General features: G+C 40.8%; 1 protein-coding gene across 2 annotated transcripts in view; it reads right to left on the bottom strand.

Moving 5' to 3' along the window:
- LOC122936092 (cytochrome b5 reductase 4) overlaps positions 1-22,598 on the bottom strand; it is a 356,825-nt gene that overhangs the window by 114,591 nt on the left and 219,636 nt on the right. Inside the window, exon 11 of one of the 2 annotated variants that reach the window (XM_044292106.1) lies at positions 20,073-20,213. The exons of the other annotated variant lie outside the window; for it this stretch is intronic. Within the exon in view, the coding sequence (XP_044148041.1) occupies positions 20,073-20,213 (141 nt within the window). The remainder of the gene's footprint in view (positions 1-20,072; positions 20,214-22,598) is intronic. 2 annotated transcript variants of the gene reach the window in all.

The following is a 22,598-nucleotide window of genomic DNA, read 5'->3' as shown; positions in this document are numbered from 1 at the left end:
AGGGAAAAATATGTTGAATCAGAATTTCATGGTGTCAACAAATCCCCAAAAAGTTGGGACAAGGCCATTTTCACCACTGTGTGGCATCTCCCCTTCTTCTTACAACACTCAACAGACGTCTGGGGACCGAGAAGCAGTTTCTCAAGTTTAGAAATAGGAATGCTCTCCCATTCTTGTCTAATACAGGCCTCTAACTGTTCAAACGTCTTGGGCCTTCTTTGTTGCACCTTCCTCTTTATGATGCGCCAAATGTTCTCTATAGGTGAAAGATCTGGACTGCAGACTGGCCATTTCAGTACCCGGATCCTTCTCCTACGCAGCCATGATGTTGTGATTGATGCAGAATGTGGTCTGGCATTATCTTGTTGAAAAATGCAGGGTCTTCCCTGAAAGAGATGACGTCTGGATGGGAGCATATGTTGTTCTAGAACCTGAATATATTTTTCTGCATTGATGGTGCCTTTCCAGACATGCAAGCTGCCCATGCCACACGCACTCATGCAACCCCATACCATCAGAGATGCAGGCTTCTGAACTGAGAGTTGATAACAACTTGGGTTGTCCTTGTCCTCTTTGGTCCGGATGACATGGCGTCCCAGATTTCCAAAAAGAACTTTGATTCGTGACTCGTCTGACCACAGAACAGTCTTCCATTTTGCCACACTCCATTTTAAATGATCCCTGGCCCAGTGAAAATGCGTGAGCTTGTGGATCTTGCTTAGATATGGCTTCTTCTTTGCACTGTAGAGTTTTAGCTGGCAACGGCGGAAGGAACGGTGGATTGTGTTCACTGACAATGGTTTCTGGAAGTATTCCTGAGCCCATTCTGTGATTTCCTTTACAGTAGCATTCCTGTTTGTGGTGCAGTGTCGTTTAAGGGCCCGGAGATCACGGGCATCCAGTATGGTTTTATGGCCTTGACCCTTACGCACAGAGATTGTTTCAAATTCTCTGAATCTTCGGATGATGTTATGCACAGTTGATGATGATAGATGCAAAGTCTTTGCAATTTTTTCGCTGGGTAACACCTTTCTGATATTGCTCCACTATCTTTCTACGCAACATTGTGGGAATTGGTGATCCTCTACCCATCTTGGCGTCTGAGAGACACTGCCACTCTGAGAAGCTCTTTTTATACCCAATCATGTTGCCAATTGAATAGCAAAATGGCGGATCGCTCACCATCTCTCCAAACAGGAACTGGTGCTCTAGCCTAAAAACTGATCACCCAATCAGTCAATAAAGTATAAAATAGAAAAAAGTGGAAGGCTGGCACTCAATTATGTGGTCCAATCGAACTGGTTTATTAGAACACTATATAAGAACCAAGTAATGGTTAAAACACATTAAAATCACATATGATAAAATCAAATAAAATAAAAATAGAACTGACACACGGTATGGACAAATGTGTACAATGACCGCAATGTAGCAGTGCCGTCTATACCACTGAACCGGATGGTGTGAATGTCCCTTAAATAGAGGTAAGTATCTCTCTCTGGTTGAAGGGAAGGTACTCTATATTGAATGCTTGTCCTCCTTAGGATATTTTCCACATAGAAGACAGTCAATAGTCCGGAGTTGGTAAGTTATTGTATACTCGTTCCATGTTGCCAATTTAACTAATTAGTGTTAATTGGTCTTCCAGCTCTTCGTTATGCTCAAATTTACTTTTTCCAGTCTCTTATTGCTACTTGTCCCAACTTTTTGGGGATTTGTTGACACCGTGAAAATTTGAATCAACGTATTTTTCCTTTAAAATGATACATTTACTCGGATTAAACGTTTGATCTGTCATCTACGTTCTATTACAAATATTGACATTTGCCATCTCCACATCATAGCATTCAGTTTTTATTCACAACTTGTTTAGTGTCCCAACTTTTTGGGAATCCGGTTTGTATTCCAAAAGCTATAATTTTTTTTTTTTTCTGTCGATATAGCCATATGAGGGCTTGTTTTTTAAGGGATAAAGTATAGTTTTTATTGGCACCATTTAGGAATACTCATAACTTACTGATTAAGGGTACTTCCACACTAGCGGCAGCCTTCCCCCACCGGAACAGCCTGCCAGATCAGTGCTGCCGCTAGTGCACCGCGCCGCCAGACGTCCGCTCTGACCCCATTGACTGAGGTCCAGCCGGAGCACGGCAAACATGCCAAGAGGCGGCCGGAATAAAACTACAACATGTCGTAGTTTTATTCTGGCCGCCTCTCTGCATATTTGCAGTGCTGTGGCCGGACCTCCTGCCCGCCCACCTTATAGTCATTGGGGCCGGAGTGGACTTCCAGCGGCACAGTGCACTAGCAGCAGCATGGATCGGGCAGGCTGCTCCCCTGAATGAACAGCATGCCGGAGAAGGCTGCTGCTAGTGTGAAAGTAGCCTAACTTTTATGAAAGAGGACCGGTCAACTCTCCTGACATGCCTGTTTTAATAGCTACATGCATTTCCCGTGTAATAGCAATCCTGGAGCATCTATTCTTATGGCTCTCTGTTGTGCCATTCCTTTATTCATAACTTCTAGTTGAAATAATACATTGCTAGCAGTCTGCAGTAAGGGTACAGAGGGGTGATAATCAGTTGTGGGGGAGGGGAAGTGTCTCTGCACAGTCTCACTCTATCCAGTAAGTGCTGTCATTGTCAGACTGTACAGGTACACGCCCCCAACTAGTTACCACCCCTTCTGTACCCTTACTGCAGACTGCTAGCAATGAATTCATAACTTCTAGCAGAAATAATTAAGTAATGGCACAACAAAGCGCCATAAGAATAGATGCTCCAGAATTGTTATTACATGGGGAATGCATGAAGCTATTAAAACAGGCATGTCAGGAATGGTCACAGGTCCTTTTTAATGCTTTCTGGGGGAAACAGTAATACAGCGATTTAGTTTTCACATTGTAAGTTTAGAAACATTCACTTTGATAAACTTCTATGGATCAATATGATTACAGCAATGACAAATATATAGTAGATGCTTTTCACAAAAACAAAAGCTTTAAAAAAAAAAAAATAATAGGAAAGAAAAGCTGTGCCAGGGTTTGATTTTTGCAGGCTGACTTAGGCCTCTTTCACACGGGCGTCATATTTTACTTCTTGAATGATGAGCTGTGGGCTAAATGACCTGTGGTGACGTCAGATCACATCCTCCAATCACATGGTCCATCACCGTGGTGATGGAGCATGTGATCTGACGTCACCACAGGTCCTTTAGCCCACAGCTCATCATTCAAGAAGTAAAGAGACCGGGAACTACGCGATCAAGAGGAGAAGGTGAGTTAACTTTTTTTTTTTTAACCCCTCCAGCACTATTATACTATGCATTCTGTATTCAGAATGCTATTATTTTCCCTTATAACCATGTTATAAGGGAAAATAATACAGTGAATAGACTGCCACCTAGCAACCATGCATGAAAATCGCACCGCATCCGCACTTGCTTGCGGATGCTATGCGATTTTCACTCACCCCATTCACTTCTATGGGGCCTGCGTCGCGTGAAAATCACACAATATAGAGCATATAGTGCGATTTTCACACAACGCACAAGTGATGCGTGAAAATCACCGCTCATGTGCACAGCCCCATAGAAATGAATGGGTCAGGATTCAGTGCAGGTGCAATACGTTCACCTCACGCATTGCACCCGCACGGAAAACTCGCCCGTGTGAAAGGGGCCTTATAGTTTTCACTATTATCATTTTGGGGTATATAACTTTTTTTTATTGCTTTTTATTTCTTTTTTTGGTATAAGCAAAAACAGCAGTTGTGGCATTTATTCATTTTATGACGTCCATTCTGCGGGATAAATTACCAGTAGGTGATAACTGTAACTGGTCATTACAGATACGGCGATACCAAATATATGGAGCAAATTTTATTTTTGCTTTATTTTCCATTAAAATTAGACTTTTTTATTTACTTTAACTTTGTTTCACTCTAATTTGTATTATTCATTAGTGCCACAAGGGGACTTGACTTGCAATCCTCGGATTGCTTTTAACCTCCTCCCAACCGCCTAACGCACGGATGCGTCCTGAAGGCGGTCAATTCATTCCTCCCGGACGCATCCGTGAGTATATTTATAAATATAAGGTGTTAAATGGCTTCCCTGCTCCTCTGCTGGTCCTTTTCGTCGGTTGGTCTCAGCAGAGAAGCAGGCATCACTGTGAGTACCCACCAACACCACACTTAGCCCCCAGATCACCCTCCATCACCCCAATTAACCACTTGATCGCCCCCTGTCAATCACCTAGTGAAATGGAAAAAAGTGATCAGTGTAAACTGTCACTTTTTTTTTCACTGGTATTGACTGTTAGGTTTTAGGATAGTTTAGGCCGCTTGGTTAGGTAGTTTAGCGATTGTTTAGCGCCCAGCCCACCGCAGTCACTTATTCGCTGATTAGCGTATCGCTAATGAGCATTTGTACTTTTATAGTATCTGTAAGTGATCAGAACTGATCACAGTCAGATCTATAATTGTATTAGTGTCACCTTAGCTCGCCCTCCACCCAAAATGCAGTGTTCGCCCGATCAGGCCTGATCGGTCGCCCACACGTGCGTTCACCCACGCCCGCCCCCCCCCGCAGTGACAAAAAATTATTATTTTTTTGATCACTGCACAATCACTTTACAAGCGCTGCGGTGATAAAAAAAAATCTGTTTTAGTATTTTTTATCAATCGCAGCGGCCTCCGGTACTTCGCTAGCCTCCCATTTGTAAGACAGGCTTGCTTTTTCTCTTGTGTAGTCTCAGGGAATACCCCTAAATTTAGTATCCCAAATGTCAAACAGGGGGTATTCTTCTGAAGAGGCCTACAGGCTTCTGACCCAGTCGGATGAGGAATGGGAACCCTCATCTGATGAATCTAGCGGGTCAGAATATGAACCTGTAGAAAGCAGTGGCAGTCTGACACAAAGTTTGGACGAGGAGGTTGAGGTCCCTGATACCACCAGGCGTACCCGGCCCCGTGTCGCTAGACCACAGGTTGCGCAGGATCCGCTTCAAGGGCAGCAGAGTGGGGCTGGCGCTGTCGGATTACGTGGTGAGGCATACACCAGCAGCGCAGCCCATCCTGGACCTAGTACCAGCACTGCCGTACAACATGGTCAAGTGGCAAACACCAGAAGGGCAGTTGAAGCTGCTACAGTGGCACGTGCAGTAGTTACCCCGTCGCAGCCACTGCACAGACAGGCCCGTTGAGCCCCTAGAATCCCTGAGGTGCTGGCAAACCCTGATTGGCAGTCCCCAACTTCAGCCGCACCTGTAGTTCCCCCTTTCACCGTCCAGTCTGGAGTTCGGGTTGAGACAGCTCAGATCGGTTCGGCCCTGGGATTTTTTGAGCTGTTCTTGACTGCAGAACTCGGACTTAGTTGTGGCAGAAACAAATCGGTATGCCACTCAATTTATATCCGCCAACCCGGGAAGCTTTTATGCCCAGCCAAGTTTCCGAAATTAAAAATTTTCTGGGCCTTCTCCTCAACATGGGTCTAACCAAAAAGCATGAATTGCGGTCATATTGGTCCACGAACCCAATTCATCACATGCCCATGTTCTCTGCTGCTATGTCCAGGCCACGATTTGAGACCATCCTGCGTTTCCTGCACTTTAGCGACAACACCACCTCCCGTCCCAGAGGCCACCCAGCTTTTGACCGGCTCCACAAAATTCGGCCCCTCATAGACCACTTCAACCAGAAATTTGCAGATTTGTATACCCCTGAGCAAAACATCTGCGTAGACGAGTCCCTAATACATTTTACCGGGCGCCTTGGCTTCAAACAATACATCCCAAGCAAGCGCGCCCGGTATGGGGTCAAATTGTATAAGCTCTGTGAAAGGGCCACAGGCTATACCCACAAATTTCGGATCTATGAGGGAAAAGATCAGACCCTGGAGCCGGTCGGTTGCCCTAACTACCTGGGGAGCAGTGGGAAGACAGTCTGGGACTTGGTGTCACCCTTATTTGGCAAGGGGTACCATCTTTATGTGGACAATTTCTACACAAGTGTGGCCCTCTTCAGGCATTTGTTTCTAGGACAGATTGGCTGCTGTGGCACCGCGCGAACTAGTCGCGCGGGCTTCCCCCAACGGCTCGTTACCACCCGTCTTGCAAGGGGGGAGAGGGCTGCCTTGTGTAACGAAGAACTGCTCGCGGTGAAATGGAGAGACAAGCGTGATGTTTACATGCTCTCCTCCATTCATGCAGACACGACAATCCAAATTGAGCGAGCAACCAGAGTCATTGAAAAGCCCCTCTCAGTCCACGACCTTCACATGGGAGGGGTGGACTTCAATGACCAGATGTTGTCTCCGTATTTAGTTTCCCGACGCACCAGACGCTGGTATAAGAATGTGTCTGTATATTTGATTCAATTGGCTGCATATAATAGTTTTGTTCTGTACAGTAAGGCTGGGAGAACAGGAAGAGATCATCGAGAACCTCCTCTATCCAGGAGGTTCCGTGGCCCCATCCACCAGTGTAGTTAGCCGTCTACACGAGCGACATTTCCCCAATGTCGTTGCTGGTACCTCAACCCAACCGTCACCCCGAAAAAGATGTCGTGTCTGTAGCAGGAGTGGAATAAAGCGTGACACCCGCTATTTCTGTCCTGACTGCCCTGACCACCCTGCCCTATGCTTAGGGGAGTGTTTCCGGAAGTACCACACACAGGTACACCTAGCATAGGGATCACATCTCACAGGAGAGGCACACAGGGCTATTAGGGCCCATTCACACACACAGCTGCTGCAAACCTCTCCTTTCACCTGGGACAAAGTGCATAATGCACTTTGCCACATCTTTGGGCGATTTGCGCTTTGCACATTGTCCCATGGGGAAGGAGAGGTTTGTCCTATAAAAGGTAAAAAAAAAAACACCAGTAAGCAAAAAAGTTAACGTTCAGTTTCAAAAGTTAAATAAAGTTTATATGCTCTGATCTAAAGTTATTATAAAGTTAATAAAATTTATTGCGTTGCGGCCTGGTTTTTTCTTTCTTTTTTTTTTACCTTCCAGGTGGACCAACCGATCGACTAGCTGCAGCACTGATGTGCATTCTGACAGAAGCATTGCGCTGCTGTCAGATTACACACAAGTCAGTGTATGCGGCGCTGCAAGACGAGATTGAGGCTGAACGGAAAAAAAAATCTCATTACCTGTATGCTCAATATAAGGAGAATAGCAGAAACTCCTAATGCTGGCCATACATGTAATGATTGCGGAGACCCTCAAATGCCAGGGCAGTACAAACACCCCACAACTGACCCCATTTTGGAAAGAAGACACCCCAAGGTATTCGCTGAGGGGCATATTGAGTCCATGAAAGATTTAAATATTTGTCCCAAGTTAGCGGAAAGTGAGACTTTGTGAGAAAAAATAAATAAAAATCAATTTCCGCTAACTTATGCCAAAAAAATAAATAAATTCTATGAACACGCCAGGCCCCTCATTGAATACCTTGGGGGTGTCTTATTTCCAAAATTGGGTCACATGTGGGGTATTTATAACGCCCTGGCTTTTTAGGGTCCCTAAAGCGTGAGAAGAAGTCTGGGATCCAAATGTCTAAAAATGCCCTCCTAAAAGGAATTTGGGCACTTTTGTGCATCTAGGCTGCAAAAAGTTGTCACACATGTGGTATCGCCGTACTCAGGAGAAGTTGGGGAATGTGTTTTGGGGTGTCATTTTACATATACCCATGCTGGGTGAGAGAAATATCTTGGTCAAATGCCAACTTTGTATAAAAAAATGGGAAAAGTTGTCTTTTGCCGAGATATTTATCTCACCCACATGTGTGACACTTTTTTGCAGCCAAGGTGGGCAAAGGGGCCCACATTCCAAAGAGCACCTTTCTGATTTCACAGGCTATTTTTTACACATTTTGATTGCAAACAACTTCTCACGCATATGGGCCCCTAAAATGCCAGGGCAGTATAACTACCCCACAAGTGACCCCATTTTGGAAAGAAGACACCCCAAGGTATTCCGTGAGGGGCATGGCGAGTTCCTAGAATTTTTTATTTTTTGTCACAAGTTAGCGGAAAATGATGATTTCTTTTTTTTTTTTTTTCCTTATAAAGTCTCATATTCCACTAACTTGTGACAAAAAATAAAAACTTCCATGAACTCACTATGCCCATCATGAAATACCTTGGGGTGTCTTCAAAATGGGGTCACTTGTGGGGTAGTTATACTGCCCTGGCATTTTAGGGGGCCATATGCGTGAGAAGTAGTTTGCAATCAAAATGTGTAAAAAATGGCCTGTGAAATCCGAAAGGTGCTCTTTGGAAAGTGGGCCCCTTTGCCCACCTAGGCTGCAAAAAAGTGTCACACATGTGGTATCACCGTACTCAGGAGAAGTTGGGCAATGTGTTTTCGAGTGTCTTTTTACATATACCCATGCTGGGTGAGATAAATATCTTGGTCAAATGCCAACTTTGTATAAAAAAATGGGAAAAGTTGTCTTTTGCCGAAATATTTCTCTCACCCAGCATGGGTATATGTAAAAAGACACCCCAAAACACATTGCTCTACTTCTTCTGAGTACGGCGATACCAGATGTGTGACACTTTTTTGCAGCCTAGATGGGCAAAGGGGCCCACATTCCAAAGAGTACCTTTTGGATTTCACAGGCCATTTTTTACAGATTTTGATTTCAAACTACTTTGCACGCATTTGGGCCCCTAAAATGCCAGGGCAGTATGAACTCACTATGCCCATCAGCGAATACCTTAGGGTGTCTACTTTCCGAAATGGGGTCATTTGTGGGTTTTTTCTACTGTCTGGGCATTGAAGAACCTCAGGAAACATGACAGGTGCTCAGAAAGTCAGAGCTGCTTCAAAAAGCGGAAATTCACATTTTTGTACCATAGTTTGTTAATGCTATAACTTTTACCCAAACCATTTTTTTTTTACCCAAACATTTTTTTTTATCAGACATGTAGAACAATAAATTTTGCGAAAAATTTATATATGGATGTCGTTTAAAAAAAAAAATAAAAATTACAACTGAAAGTGAAAAATGTCATTTTTAAAAAAAAATTCGTTATATTTCAATTAATAACAAAAAAAAGTAAAAATGTCAGCAGCAATGAAATACCAACAAATGAAAGCTGTATTAGTGAGAAGAAAAGGAGGTAAATTTCATTTGGGTGGTAAGTTGCATGACCGAGCAATAAACGGTGAAAGTAGTGTAGTGCAGAAGTGTAAAAAGTGGCCTGGTCATTAAGGGTGTTCAGCTAGGGGGGTTGAAGTGGTTAAAAATACATAGTACAGTGTTATGCTGTCAGTAAGAAGCTGACACTCTACTAGGCTGTACATACAAGGGCATACATTGAGGGCAGGCCTGAGAACCTTCATTAAGCCCCAGGCTGCTGAGTGAAGATATCAGCATCCTGTAATCTCATTTGTAACAATGCTGATGCCTGACACAGGGAGCCTCCTTCCTCTGAAACCCCTTAGATGTTGTGGTTGCTATTGACTGTAGCATCTAAGGGGTTAAAGGGGTTGTCTCATCCCGCTATTACTAAGGCGAGATGTGACATAGTTCCGAAGCGCTCTGCTGTTTCCTGGCCGGGAGGTGGTCGGAACTGTGTCTGATCTCGCCTTAGTAACAGCGAGATGAGACAACCCCTTTAAAAGGTCGGGATTGCTGTTTCTATAGATCTGGGCCATAAGAGCAGGAGCCCAGCTGCCATGTGAAAGCCAAACTCCTGCTTGTGTGGTTAATTTATTAACTTTCATACAAATTTAGAAATGTTTAGAAATGTTAATCATAAATATATTTTATGTTCTATCAATTTAAGACCCTTATTTATAAAAAAAAAAAAAAAAAAAACTGAAAGCAGGGAGTTCTAGTGGTTATAGATATTCATTTCTCACCTTTCCTGTGTACTCCACTGTCTCCTGTGCCTTAAACTATAAACAGATGCGCAGGCCTCTCCATAACGTCTGCGCATCCAGCGGCATTTCTAAATGTAAGACAGTTTTTAGTTTTTGCGTATTCATTTTTCTTCCCTATCTTCCTTGAGCCATAACATTTGTATTCTTCTGTTCACATAGCTGTATGAGGGCTTATTTTTTGCGGGACAAGTTGCACTTTCTAATGCCTCTATTTACTATGGCATACAATATAGAGGGGAAAAAATTCCAAATGGGGTGGAATTGAAAAAAAATATGCAATTTCTCCACCGTTTAACGAGTTTTTTTTTCCCCACTGCATTCCCTTGGCAGTAAAACTGACCTGTGCCCTTCATTCTCTGGTTCAGTAAAATTACAACGATACCACTTATGTATAGTTCTAAATATTTATAAATAGTGTAAAAACAAATTAAAACTTTCTGTAATGTTTCTTTTCTTTTTGTTTACATCACCATATTCGGACCCCCATAACTTTTTTTTTTGTTATATCTACTGAGCTGTGTGGGGGCGCTTTTTTTTTTGTGGGAGAATCTTTAGTTTTTATTGATACCATTTTGGAGTGTGTGTGACTTTTTGATCACATTTTATAACTTTTTTGGGGTAAAAGAAGCGATGAAAAAATTGCAAATTGGCCATTTTGACCCTTTTTTCCGTTACGCCATTCGTCGTATTGGAAAAATATTTATTATATTTTAACAGTACGGGTGTTTTCGGTCGCGGTGATACCCATGAGGTTTATATTTTTCTTTGTTATTTATGGATTTATTTTTTTTATTCTACGGAAAGCGGGGTGATTTAAACTTTTTCTTTATTTTTTTAAATATATTTTTTAACAGTTTTTTTAACTATTTTTTATGATTTTGAGACTCGTATGTGAGGCTACAAAATCCTATTTAAAAAAAAAAATCTGAACAATCAAATAAAAATTGCAGCTTTAATGCCCTAGTTCTCTTCAGCGAGACCCAGCATATTAAAATCAATTACCGACATCCTCATTGGCTGCAGAGGATGCCGGTAAGAAGCCCGGCAGCGCGAGCTTCCAGGTTTTTCACCCTTTAGATACTAAAGGCTTTAATGACCGCAATCGGAATTATTGTGAGTCTCTGCTGTTTGAAACAATGGAGACCTGCTGGCCATGTTTGACCATTGCTCCATAACAGCCTGCCAGATCTCTTGCTGTGTATGTAAAACTAGCCTAATGTAGAACTTTTTTTTAAACATGAATAGCTGACTGCTAATGTGCTGTAGACGGGAAAGGATATCTAGACTTAAATTATAAGAATTAGGGCTTGTTCACATCACCGTTATGGATTCAGTCATTGTTTTCCGTTATAACATGGCTATAATGGAAAATAACGGAATCCATAAGACTGAAGTCAAAACGAAAGCCTTTAAAAGGCATTCCGTTTTGCTTTCCATAATAATAGAAGTTTATGGGCAATCATAACGGATCTGTCTGGTTTCCATTATGCAGAACGGAAAAAAAGTCCTGTTGACAGGACTTTGTTTTCTGTCTTGCTTAACGGAAACCAGACGGATCCATTATGATTGCCTATAGACTTCTATTATGACAGATCAAAACGGAATGCCTCTTAAAGGCTTCCGTTTTGACTTCCGTCTTATATTATCATTTCTACTTGTTTCATGTATAACAGGATTTTTTAGGAAGTATTTTTTGAGGCAAAACTTCCTAATAAATTTCTCCACCCCTATGTATGTGTCGAATTTATTTATTCTAGCTGTAGGTACAAATTTCCACCCCTTATTAAGTAACTTCACTTGGGCCTCCATTAATGTGACTGAACTCAAATTTATTATTGCATTATTCTCAATTGTGGTATCTACTTTTGTTGCAATGTATTCTTTTTTCTTTGTCCCCTCCGTATTTTTTTTCTTCCCGTTTCCCGAGTGTGTTCTTTGTGATATTGTCTCTGTGCATGCTTCTGTGTGTAATTGAATGTTGAGTTTTGATGTGGATTCCGTGAGAGTGGTGTCCTTTGTTGATATTGAATTCTGTGATCTCGTTCTTGATTGGTGTATCTGTGTCTCATATTGTATTGGTGTGACGTAGGTGATAACAAATGGCGAGTTTTTTCTGGTGGCTGTTGTGATGTTTGTCGAATACGTGGTTTGTTATGTGGTGGAGTCCTGTCTAAAAAAAAAAAAAAGATGATTTGATAGTGTTTCAAATCTATTAGTGACTGGAACAGCAAATCTTGTTTGTGCAATGTCATTTTCTATTTCTTTCGTTTGTCTATCCTCCTCCTGTTTACGGCGCTGTTTTTCTTGCTCCTCTTTTTTCTGTTGTTCAGTTCTTGGATTATTTCTATATTTCTTGATTTTTTTTAATTAATGATCTCCTGTTCTATTTTGTCTAGACCTTTACATAACCTTTCCTGCCATATATTAAATTCCTCATTTTTAGGAAGTTTCTCTATTATATCCTTCATTTGGTTTATTTTATCTGTTACTTCTTCCAAAATTTGAGTCCTTCTTTGGATAATCAACCGTACCAATTCCATTGACTTTATCATAAAGAAGGAATCCCACTCCTTGTTAAACTCTGGACTACATAAGTCTTGCACTGGAATTTTGGATAATAATAAACCTTTTGGGATTTTACCATGTTCTACATATTGGTTTAATGACCTTATTTCCCACCTCTGCCTTAACTGCCTCTGTAGGAGAGTTTCTAATTCAACGCCCGTGTGAAAGAGGCCTTAGGTGTTCATATTGTATCCATTATACTTTGGAACGCTCAGCCTTGTTAATAACGATGCTTCACTCAACCTCGTTAATAATAGTGCTGTCTCTCTATGTATAATGGATACAATATGAATACCTAAATGTATTGAATCTGATGAATCAACTAACAGTTTCACAAGTGTTAAGAGTGAACTATTTTCAAAGGAGACATTATCTCTATAAGGAAAACAGCAGTCTCATGGGCAAAACAAATTGTGTTACTATTTTTAAGATGTGTTATTTTTCAAAAGGTATTGTCTATAATTTAACACTCAGAAAAATAAAACTCTGCTTCTCTTGTAAAGAGCACAGAGTCGGTTTGGACACAGCCGTAAATAATCTGAAAGAAGACGTGGGTCCAGCTTCATAAAACAAGCAAATCTTTATTTCATGCAAGGTAAGCGGTCTACGCGTTTCAGACCATATAATGCCGGTCATGAGTAAGGGCCCACATCTTATTTCTACAATTTAACACCACTGTTTATAATTGAGGCACTTTACTAAAACAGGCGTAGAAAATGATGAATGAGATGGGCCTGCCAGCCCACCCCCTTCCCACCTGGCGTGAGTGGGGAAAAGTCACAGATTGCTGCGCAAATAACCTTTGCACTGCAATCTGCCCGACAGATACACCTAATATAGGCGAATTTCTGATCATCAATGACCCCCTATGTGTGTCTTATGCTCTATCTAGTAGTGGGCAATTTTGCAAAAAATAAATAAAAAAATCATCTCTTTTATTGTTTACTTCATTTTTTTCTGGCGATAGATTTTAGAGACAGCATTCTGATGTACATATAACTTATTGATCAACTTTCATTATTCATTAGTGTGGATAATAGGAAAAAAAAAAATCCACTATTCTTTTTTGAACTTTACATTTAAGACGTTCACCGTTCCATTTTGGGAGGCAGCAGCTTTTTGCTTTATGCTTTGCACTTCTCTGTTCTTAGACACATATATCTTTTTGCATACACAAATAAATGATTGTTATATAGTAAATGTACCTTTATTAATCATACTGTAGGGACCATACCACAGTAAAGGGTACTAGTCAAATAAGCATCCATGTGTTTACATGTATCCCACAGGTTGCCATGGCAACGCATTGGTGCCCCACAACTGTGTTCACAGGGGCCACTAGGGACAGGCAGTTTTCTGTGCCTATATATATCGCAGTTGTGGCATCTAGGGAGTTAAGTGGCCTCTATCTACAGTTATCTCATCTACAGTTAGTACTGGGCTCCTGCAGTGAGCTCTTCAGTCCCTGGATCCAGAGACCTTCCCAATCATTGCTCTGCTAGATTTATTGTTACAGAAGATATGGCCGGTGACAGTTGAAAGATGGAACTAAGCATGTGCCTCTACCTCAGTGAGGTGGACAGAAATGAGGAAAAATACAAATAGCAGGTTGCACTACAGATACATTTAATTGAATAACTCAGTGGATATACTAAATCTTCTAGCTACAAAAGTATTCCGATTCATGTGCTGGTTTGAAGAAAAAAAATACCTTTTTATTGGAACAGCTACTTTAAGAAGCTACACTTTGAAATACAAAAGAGATGCACATGCACTATAATATGTACACTTTTATTTGTAATAAATGCAAAAGACAACATAGGTGTCAAAGCAAAAGTGCACACTAGCTCTGCACAATACAGCTAAAGTTGTTAAGTAGACACATACTACAATATGGAGCGTACGGAGATATTTTATGCCATTCCAAGTGAAAATTAATGCACTCCAGAAGGAAAAGTTACTTTACAGTTTCAAGTAATGCAGAAATGACATGCCTTTTGAAACCACTAGGAGAGAAAACAAGGTCTTATTCTTATTCATTATAACATTTATATATTTCAATAAAAAATAAAATAAAACTGTAATAACCCCCATACATGTACAGAGCAGGGTGGGTCTTTAAAGATGGCACCCACTCGCAAGCGCAGTGAACGTCATAGCCAACAGGTGCCTGCTGTTTTCAACAGCAAACACCCAGGGCTAATGCATGCGATTGATGATCACCATGGCATCTGTGAGAGCAAAAACTCGCATGTGCATGCTTCCAGGAGTGTATTGGCTCCCACTAGCGGGGATCGGTAGAGCTGGATGGTGTGTGCAGCAGCCTCAGTCCTCCTGAATGATCTGAGGCTGCCGCCCATAATTTTCTTATAGGAACCCTACCTATGGCACGGCTCCATAGGAGCATAGTGTAATCCTCATAGACTCCAATGCTAATGCGTTGGAGTCTATGAGAGAAGCAATCTCATGACCGCTTGTTAACCCTTTCAGTACCGAGCCACTTTTCACCTTAAATCCCAGGCCGTGTTTTTGCAAATCTGACATGTGTCACTTTATGTGGCAATAACTTTGGAAAGCTTTTTCTTATCCAAGCCATTCTGAGACTTTTTCCCCATGACACATTGTACTTCATGTTAGTGATAAATTTGAGTCAATATATTTTACCATTATTTATAAAAAAAAATCCCCAAATTTTAGAAAATTTGGAAAAATTGACTATTTTCTAAATATGAATTTCTCTGTTTTTATGGCAGATAGCGATACCTCACAAAATAGTTAAAGTGCAAAAGACTCCAGCAATCAGGCCACTGTTAAAATCCCAGCATTTATTGCATCTTCTTAAAATCCATTAGCCGTCCGGAGTGCAAAGCGGTCTATGCATTCTGACATTAAGGCCTCATGCACACGAACGTTGTGTGCACCCGTGGCCGTTGTGCCGTTAGACGTGTTTTTCTGCGGCTCCATTGACTTTCAATGGGTCCGTTGAAAACTCGGCTTCTGCACCGTTTTTACACCGCGCCCGTGACCCGTGTTTCCAGCCCGTGAAAAAAATATGACCTGTCCTATTTTTTTCACGGCCAACGGTTCACGGGCTCATTCAAGTCAATGGGTCCGTGAAAATCACGGATGCACACAAGATTGTCATCCGTGTCCGTGATCCGTGTCCGTGATCCGTGTCCGTTTTTTCCTATCATTTCAATGGCAAACTTGACTTAGATTTTTTTTTCATCTTTCATGTCCGTGGATCCTCCAAAAATCACGGCAGACCCACAGAAGAAAAAACGGGCACGGATCACGGTACAACGGAACCACGTTTTGCGGGACGTTAAAAAATACGTTCGTGTGCATGAGGCCTAAGTCTTAATCAAGACCATAAACATTTACATACTGACTCGTTTAAAACCCCTACTCCACATTAACCCCTCCCCCCAACAAGTGAGTATTGTAGATGAATAGGGACACAGAATTCTATTTTACAAACAATAAAATAAATCAAATTAAACATAACCCAGTATCACAGGAACATTTATTTTATTTTTAAATCGTTCACATGTAATATTTTATAGAACAGGTTGTTACGGACGTGGGGATACCCAATATGTTTATCATTTTTATTTTTGTTAAGTTTTACACAGTGAAAGCATTTTTGAATAGCATAAAATTTCATTTTTTTGTTGCCATATATATATATTTTTTTCAGGCGATTGTCTTAGGTTGGGGAATCATTTTTGCGAGCTGAAATGACAGTTTGATTGGTCCCACTTTTTTTCTGGCAATTGTCTTAGGTAGGGGCTCATTTTTGTGAGATGAGATGACGGTTTGATTGGTACAATTTTGGGGTATATATGCCTTTTTGATCACTTGGTATTACACTTTTTGTGAGGCAAGGTGACCAGAAAATGGCTGTTTTGGCACTGTTTTTATTTTTATTTTTTTACAGCGTTCACTTGAAGGGGTGGATCATGTGATATTTTTATAGAGCCGGTTGATACGGACACGGTGATGCCTAATATGCTTACTATTTTCCTATTGTTTATTATTATTATTATTTTTTTACTTAATTTTGGAAAAAAAAATTTTATTATTACTTGAAACCATTTTTTATTACGTAAAACAAATTATTTTTACTTTTTTTTTTGTCCCACTGTCAGACTTCAACTTTTGGGGATCTGATCCCCTGCACAATGTATTAAAATACATCTGTACTGGCAGTGTAATACACTTACAGCCTGCTTGCCTGTGAGACCCAGGGGGCTGGGTCTCACAGGCTTACATGGAAGGTAGGACTTTCCCATCCATCAGGTCCCCGTCACCATATCGTGGGGACCCAATGGACCCAGAGGCCCGTAAAGGATATAGTACGTGCCGCGGTCAGCGCTGACCGCGGAATAGCAAGGTTTAACATGCTGGCATCTGTGTTTTCACCGATGCCAGCACATACAGCAGGGGCCTGGCTATCAATGACTGCCAGACCCCTGCCGCTGATCGGGTGGGCGCAGCTCCTGCAACTGCCCAATCAGCGCTCCACAGCTGTACGGAGCTGGGAATTAAGTCACAGTTACATCTCTGGTATCCTACGGGTTAAAGTTCCCTAGGGGAACTATAAACAAAAAAGTCTAAAATAAATAAATAAATGTTTTTAAAAAAATAAAAAATAAAATAAAAAATAAACTTCACGTGCAAAAACACTCGTACTATTAAAAAATATTTACCCTATACGGAAAACAGTGAAACATTAAAAAATGTTTTTTTTGGTCACTTCACCTCCTACAAAAAAAGGGTTTAGTTTTTTTTCAGCATTAAACACAAATGGAGCTTAGATTGTGGTTCTATTGATTGTATATTCTAGCATCCTGGGAGGAAGGGGGTTAAAAAAGTTAAAAAAAATATATATAATTAAAAAATATAACAAAATATTTAAAAAAAATCAATCACCCCCTTTCCTCAGAATAAAAATAAACAAAATAATAAAGATGAGCATCGCCACATCCCTAAAATGCCTGAACTATTAAAATGAGCCCCCACAACTCTGTAGACATAACTATAAAAAGGTTATGGAGGTCAGAACATGCCAATGAAAAGAAAAAAAAAATATTTATTTTAATTTTTTGCAGTCCGTTTTTCACGGATCTGTTGTTCCGTTTTGTTTCCATTTCCGTTCTGTTTCTCCGTTCCGTTTTTCAGTATGGCATATACAGTATACAGTAATTACATAGAAACAATTGGGCCGGGCATAACATTTTCAATAGATGGTTCCGCAAAAACGGAACGGATACGGAAGACATACGGATGCATTTCCGTATGTGTTCCGTTTTTTTTTTGCGGATCCATCGACTTGAATGGAGCCACGGAACGCGATTTGCGGGCAATAATAGGACATGTTATATTTTTCAACGGAACGGAAAAACAAAAATACGGAAACTGAATGCATACGGAGTACGTTCCGTTTTTAATGCGGAACCATTGAAATGAATGGTTCCGTATACGGAACACAAAAAAACGGCCCGTACACTCGCAAAAAAACCAAAAACTATTGTGTGAACTAGGCCTAAAACCACATCCACTTTATGGACCTTGCTTTGTGCACATGGACACAGTCATGCCAAAACAGAAGACAGACTTTCCAAAACTGTTCCCGCAAAGTTGGAAGCATACAATTGTCCAAAATGTCTCGGTATTCAGAAGTATTAGGATTTCCTTTCAATGGAATTTAAAGGCCTAGGCCAACCCCAATAGCATTATCTCTCTTCCACCAATCTTTACAGTTGGCATAATGCAGTCAGGCAAGTAATGTCCTCCAGGCATTTCACAAGTCCAGACTCGTCCATCAGAAAGCCAGATAGAAAAGCATGTTCATCACATTGCTCCACACTAAGGCTCCATTCACACGTCCGTGATGTGTTGCGGACAAGCATTTTACGGACGTGTGAATGGAGCCTAAAGGTGTGGCATGCTTTACACCAGTGTTTCTCAACTCCAGGGCTCAGGGCCCACCTGTCAGTCAGATTTTCAGGATTTCCTTAGTATTGAGCAGGTAATATAATTTGCAGCAGTGAATCAGGACTTACCACAGGTATTTATTCTGTGGGATATTCTCAAATCATGACCGGCATGTGGGCCCTGAGGACTGGAATTTGGGACCACTGCTTTACACCACTCCAACTCTTGACATTGTGCTTAGTGACGCAAGGCTTGCATGCAATTGTTCAGCTGTGGAAACCCATGCCATAATTAAAGGCCATGTACACCTTTGGGGTCAATTTTTTATGATTAAAAATCATATTTTCAATTGGCCTTTATTAAAAATATTGAGCTGTTAAATGACAAAGTGTTAAGTGTTTTTCTAACTGTGTGACTGGTACTTTCACTTTCACTTTGTGCTGTCATCTAATTACCCTGATTTCTAAACTTCTAAGAGGTCATAAACACTTATTTAAGCCACATTCTTATCAGTAAGATAAGGATTGAGCTACAATGAGTGTTTATGATGTGAGAGAGCAGAGATAACGCTACTTTCACACTGGCGTTTCTGGGTCGGCTTGTGAGATCCGTTCAAGGCTCTCACAAGCGTCCCAAAATGGTTCAGTTCAGCCCCAATGCATTCTGAATGGATAAGGATCCGCTCAGAATGCATCAGTTTGGCTGTGTTTGGTCTCTGTTGCGTTTTTGAGGTGGTGACTAAAACACAGCTTGCAGCGTTTTGGTGTCCGCCTGATGATGCAGAGCGAAACGGATCCGTCCCGACTTACAATGTAAGTCAATAGGGACGGATCCGTTTTTCACTGACACAATATGGTGCAATTGAAAACGTATTTTTAACTTTCAAGACTTTTTTTCTTTGATCCGTTCCGAACGGATACAAGCGTTTGCATTATCGGTGCGGTTCCATCTGTGCAGATACAAGACGGATCCGCACCGAACGCCAGTGTAGCCTAAGAAGTCCATCTGCTCTTCAGATGACGGAAAGGACAAAAAAAATCCGCAGGCAGCTAGTAGAGCATGTCAACTCTGTATAGAAAAAAGGATTCCATATGGTTAATAAAGACCAATTGAAAAAATGATTTTTAGCTCAAAATAAGTGCAATCCAATATTAAAAATAAATGCCCCCAAAGGTGTACATAGTCTTTAAGCTTGAATCGCAGTTTTTGTGCTGATGTTAACATCATTCACGGTCACTAAAAATGTACAGCTATATGCCCGATAAGAGGCCACACCACTGGCCCAAATGCTGCAAGTTCCTTCTGACAAGTGATTGTGGGGGTGCTGGAAGTCAAACCTCCACTGATCGGATATTGATTGCCTATACTAAAGATAGTTTACCTTGACAGCCTATTCTTAAGATCAACATATTAAAAGTGGAGGCTGTGGTGCTTGTTGGATAACAGACCATCAATGTAAAATACAAAAAAATATATACATTATAATTTAGCCTTACTTTCACAATGGTAGTATTTCAATAAAATGTGCATTGATACAGAATACCAGTCTACACTTATAAAGCTATGTAGGTTTTAGACTATTTAAGTAGTGGAGTAGTGGACATTTTCTCCCAGAAATGGTCATTCTTGCTTATTTTTTTTATAGATTATGTATATATTTATTTTTTACCTTCAATTGGTAGTTTCAAGTAAACATGATGTCCCACAGGAACCTGACGATAACAGCACCGAGGTAGTTCAAAGGTAAATAATCTGGTATTGTGATTGATGGCTGTTTTTGAAGTTAGTCTGCATTTCCTATAATAAACTTCTATGGGAAATAATTTGAAAATACCCATAATAAATGAAACAGCAAATTATGTCATGTGCACATGTACATTGATCAAGCAAATACAACTAAGGCTACTTTCACACTGGCGTTTCTGGGTCCGCCTGTGAGATCCGTTTCAAGGCTCTCACAAGCGGCCCCAAACAGATCAGTTTAGCCCCAATGCATTCTGAATGGATGCGGATCCGTTCAGAATGCATCAGTTTGGCTCCGTTCCACCTCCATTCCGCTCTGGAGGCGGACACGGAGCCAAACGGATCCGTCCTGACTTACAATGTAGGTCAATGGGGACGGATCCGTTTACATTGACACAAATATGGTGCAATTGTAAATGGATCCGTCCCCCATTGACTTTCAATGTAAGTCAGGACGGATCCGTTTGACTTAAACTTAAAAAATCTTTTGACTAAGTAATGCAGACGGATCCGTACTGAACGGATATCAGCGTTTGCATTTATAGGTGCGGATCCGTCTGTGTAGATACCAGAGGGATCGGCACCAAAACGCAGGTGTGAAAGTAGCATAATGTAGTAGCTAAAAAATAGCTGTGAATTTAAAAAAGAAAATACTTTACAGAATCATTATAATAACTTATTTACATTAATGCAAATGCACTTGAAATATTACACATTCAATTCAAAATCATAACAATAACAACATTTATTTGTGTTAATCCTTCACAGAAAGTTAGGAAAAAGGAATATTAAGCAATTGAAAAATAGTCGTCCCAGCATTTTTCTTCATAAACTCTAAAATGTAATGTACTAACTGAAAAAAATGTTTGGGATTTTATTTTATTTTGAATCACTGAACTAATATTTAGCAACATAACCATTGGTTCTGACAATTGCTTGACATCTGTGTTGCATATAGTCAACCAACTTCTGCCACCTCTGAACAGGTATTCCAGTGATGGACGATGGGACTACATTCCACAGTTCCAATGCATTTTGGGATTTTGCTCATTAACCACATTTTTTATGTCACCCCACATGTTCTCTATGGGGTTGAGGTCAAGGGATTGGACTGACCACACCATTACAGTACCTCAATCCTGTTTGTCTGTAACCAGGATGTTGTTAGCTTTCTAGTGTGTTTTTGATCATTGTTGTGTTGAAACACCCATTTCAAGGGCATGTCTTCTTTGACATAGGGTAACATGTTCTCCTCAAGTATTTTGTTGTATTCAAACTAATACATGATCCCTCCTATGCGATAAAGAAGCCCAAAACCATAGTACAAGATACATTCCCATATCATGATTTTTGCACCACCATGCTTCACGGTCTTCACAGTGTACTGTGGTTTGAATTCAGTGTTCGGGGTGGCCTGACCAGCCACTATACCCAAAAATAAAAATGCTCCTTTCATCAGTCCACAAAAGGTTGCACCATTTCTGTTTGGGCCAATCAACGTGTTCCTTGGCAAATTGTAACCTTTTTTTCAACAACCGGACTTTGCAGGAACGTCTTGCTGGTAACTTGGCTCCTGTTCATCGTCTTCTGATTGTAGCAGTACTCCATGGTTGGTAACTTCTTAGATTTTTTGGGGGTGAGCCTTTGCCTATTCTTTGATTCATTCGAACAGTAGTTCCCTGATTCATAGCACATCTTTCAGGTTTTGGTTGCTACTTCAAGGCATTTGAGATATTTTTAGCTGAGTAGCATATATACTGCTGAACTTCTCTATATATTTTGCCTCTCCAAGCAGCTTTTTAATCAAAGTATGTTCTTCATCAGAACAACCAATTTTCTCCAGTATTTAAGAGGGAAATTCACTATAACCAACATGTGCAACATTTGTCACTCTCCAACCTCAAATAAGGGTCAAAATTAACATCTGTTATTTCACAGAATGAAAGACTTCTTCAGTTTAACTCTGCATTGCTATTATTTTGAACAAACCCATTTCAATTAATAATTCATTTACTCAAAATGTAATGTACGTATAGTAGGGATCTGCCCCAATGGTAGCATCTAGGACGGCTTGAATTTTACTGAGGTGATTCTTCCAATCACGACTGAAGATCACTATGTCATCCAAGTAAGCTGCCGCATATTCCCTGTGTGGATAAACAAAATGGCATCCTTATGTACTGGAAGGACCCTTCTGGTGTAGAAAACGCTGTCTTTTCTCTAGCTTCTTTCGATAAAGGAATTTGCCAATACCCCTTGGTAAGATGTAGGGTAGTTATATAGTGAGCTGGCCCTAGTCTCTCAATAAGCTCATCTACCTGGGGCATGGGGTATGCATCTACCTTGCAGTAGTCGTTACAGAATCTCCACACTCCATTTGGCTTTGGGACTAGCACTATGGGACCGGACCACCCACTTTTAGATTCCTCAATCACCCACAGCTTTAACATTC

The sequence above is a fragment of the Bufo gargarizans genome, chromosome 4 (genome assembly GCF_014858855.1).
Source record: "Bufo gargarizans isolate SCDJY-AF-19 chromosome 4, ASM1485885v1, whole genome shotgun sequence".
In the NCBI taxonomy this organism is placed as follows: domain Eukaryota; kingdom Metazoa; phylum Chordata; class Amphibia; order Anura; family Bufonidae; genus Bufo; species Bufo gargarizans.
The sequence above is the reverse complement of the archived record's forward strand: the minus strand, read 5'-3'. Positions and strand labels throughout refer to the sequence as shown.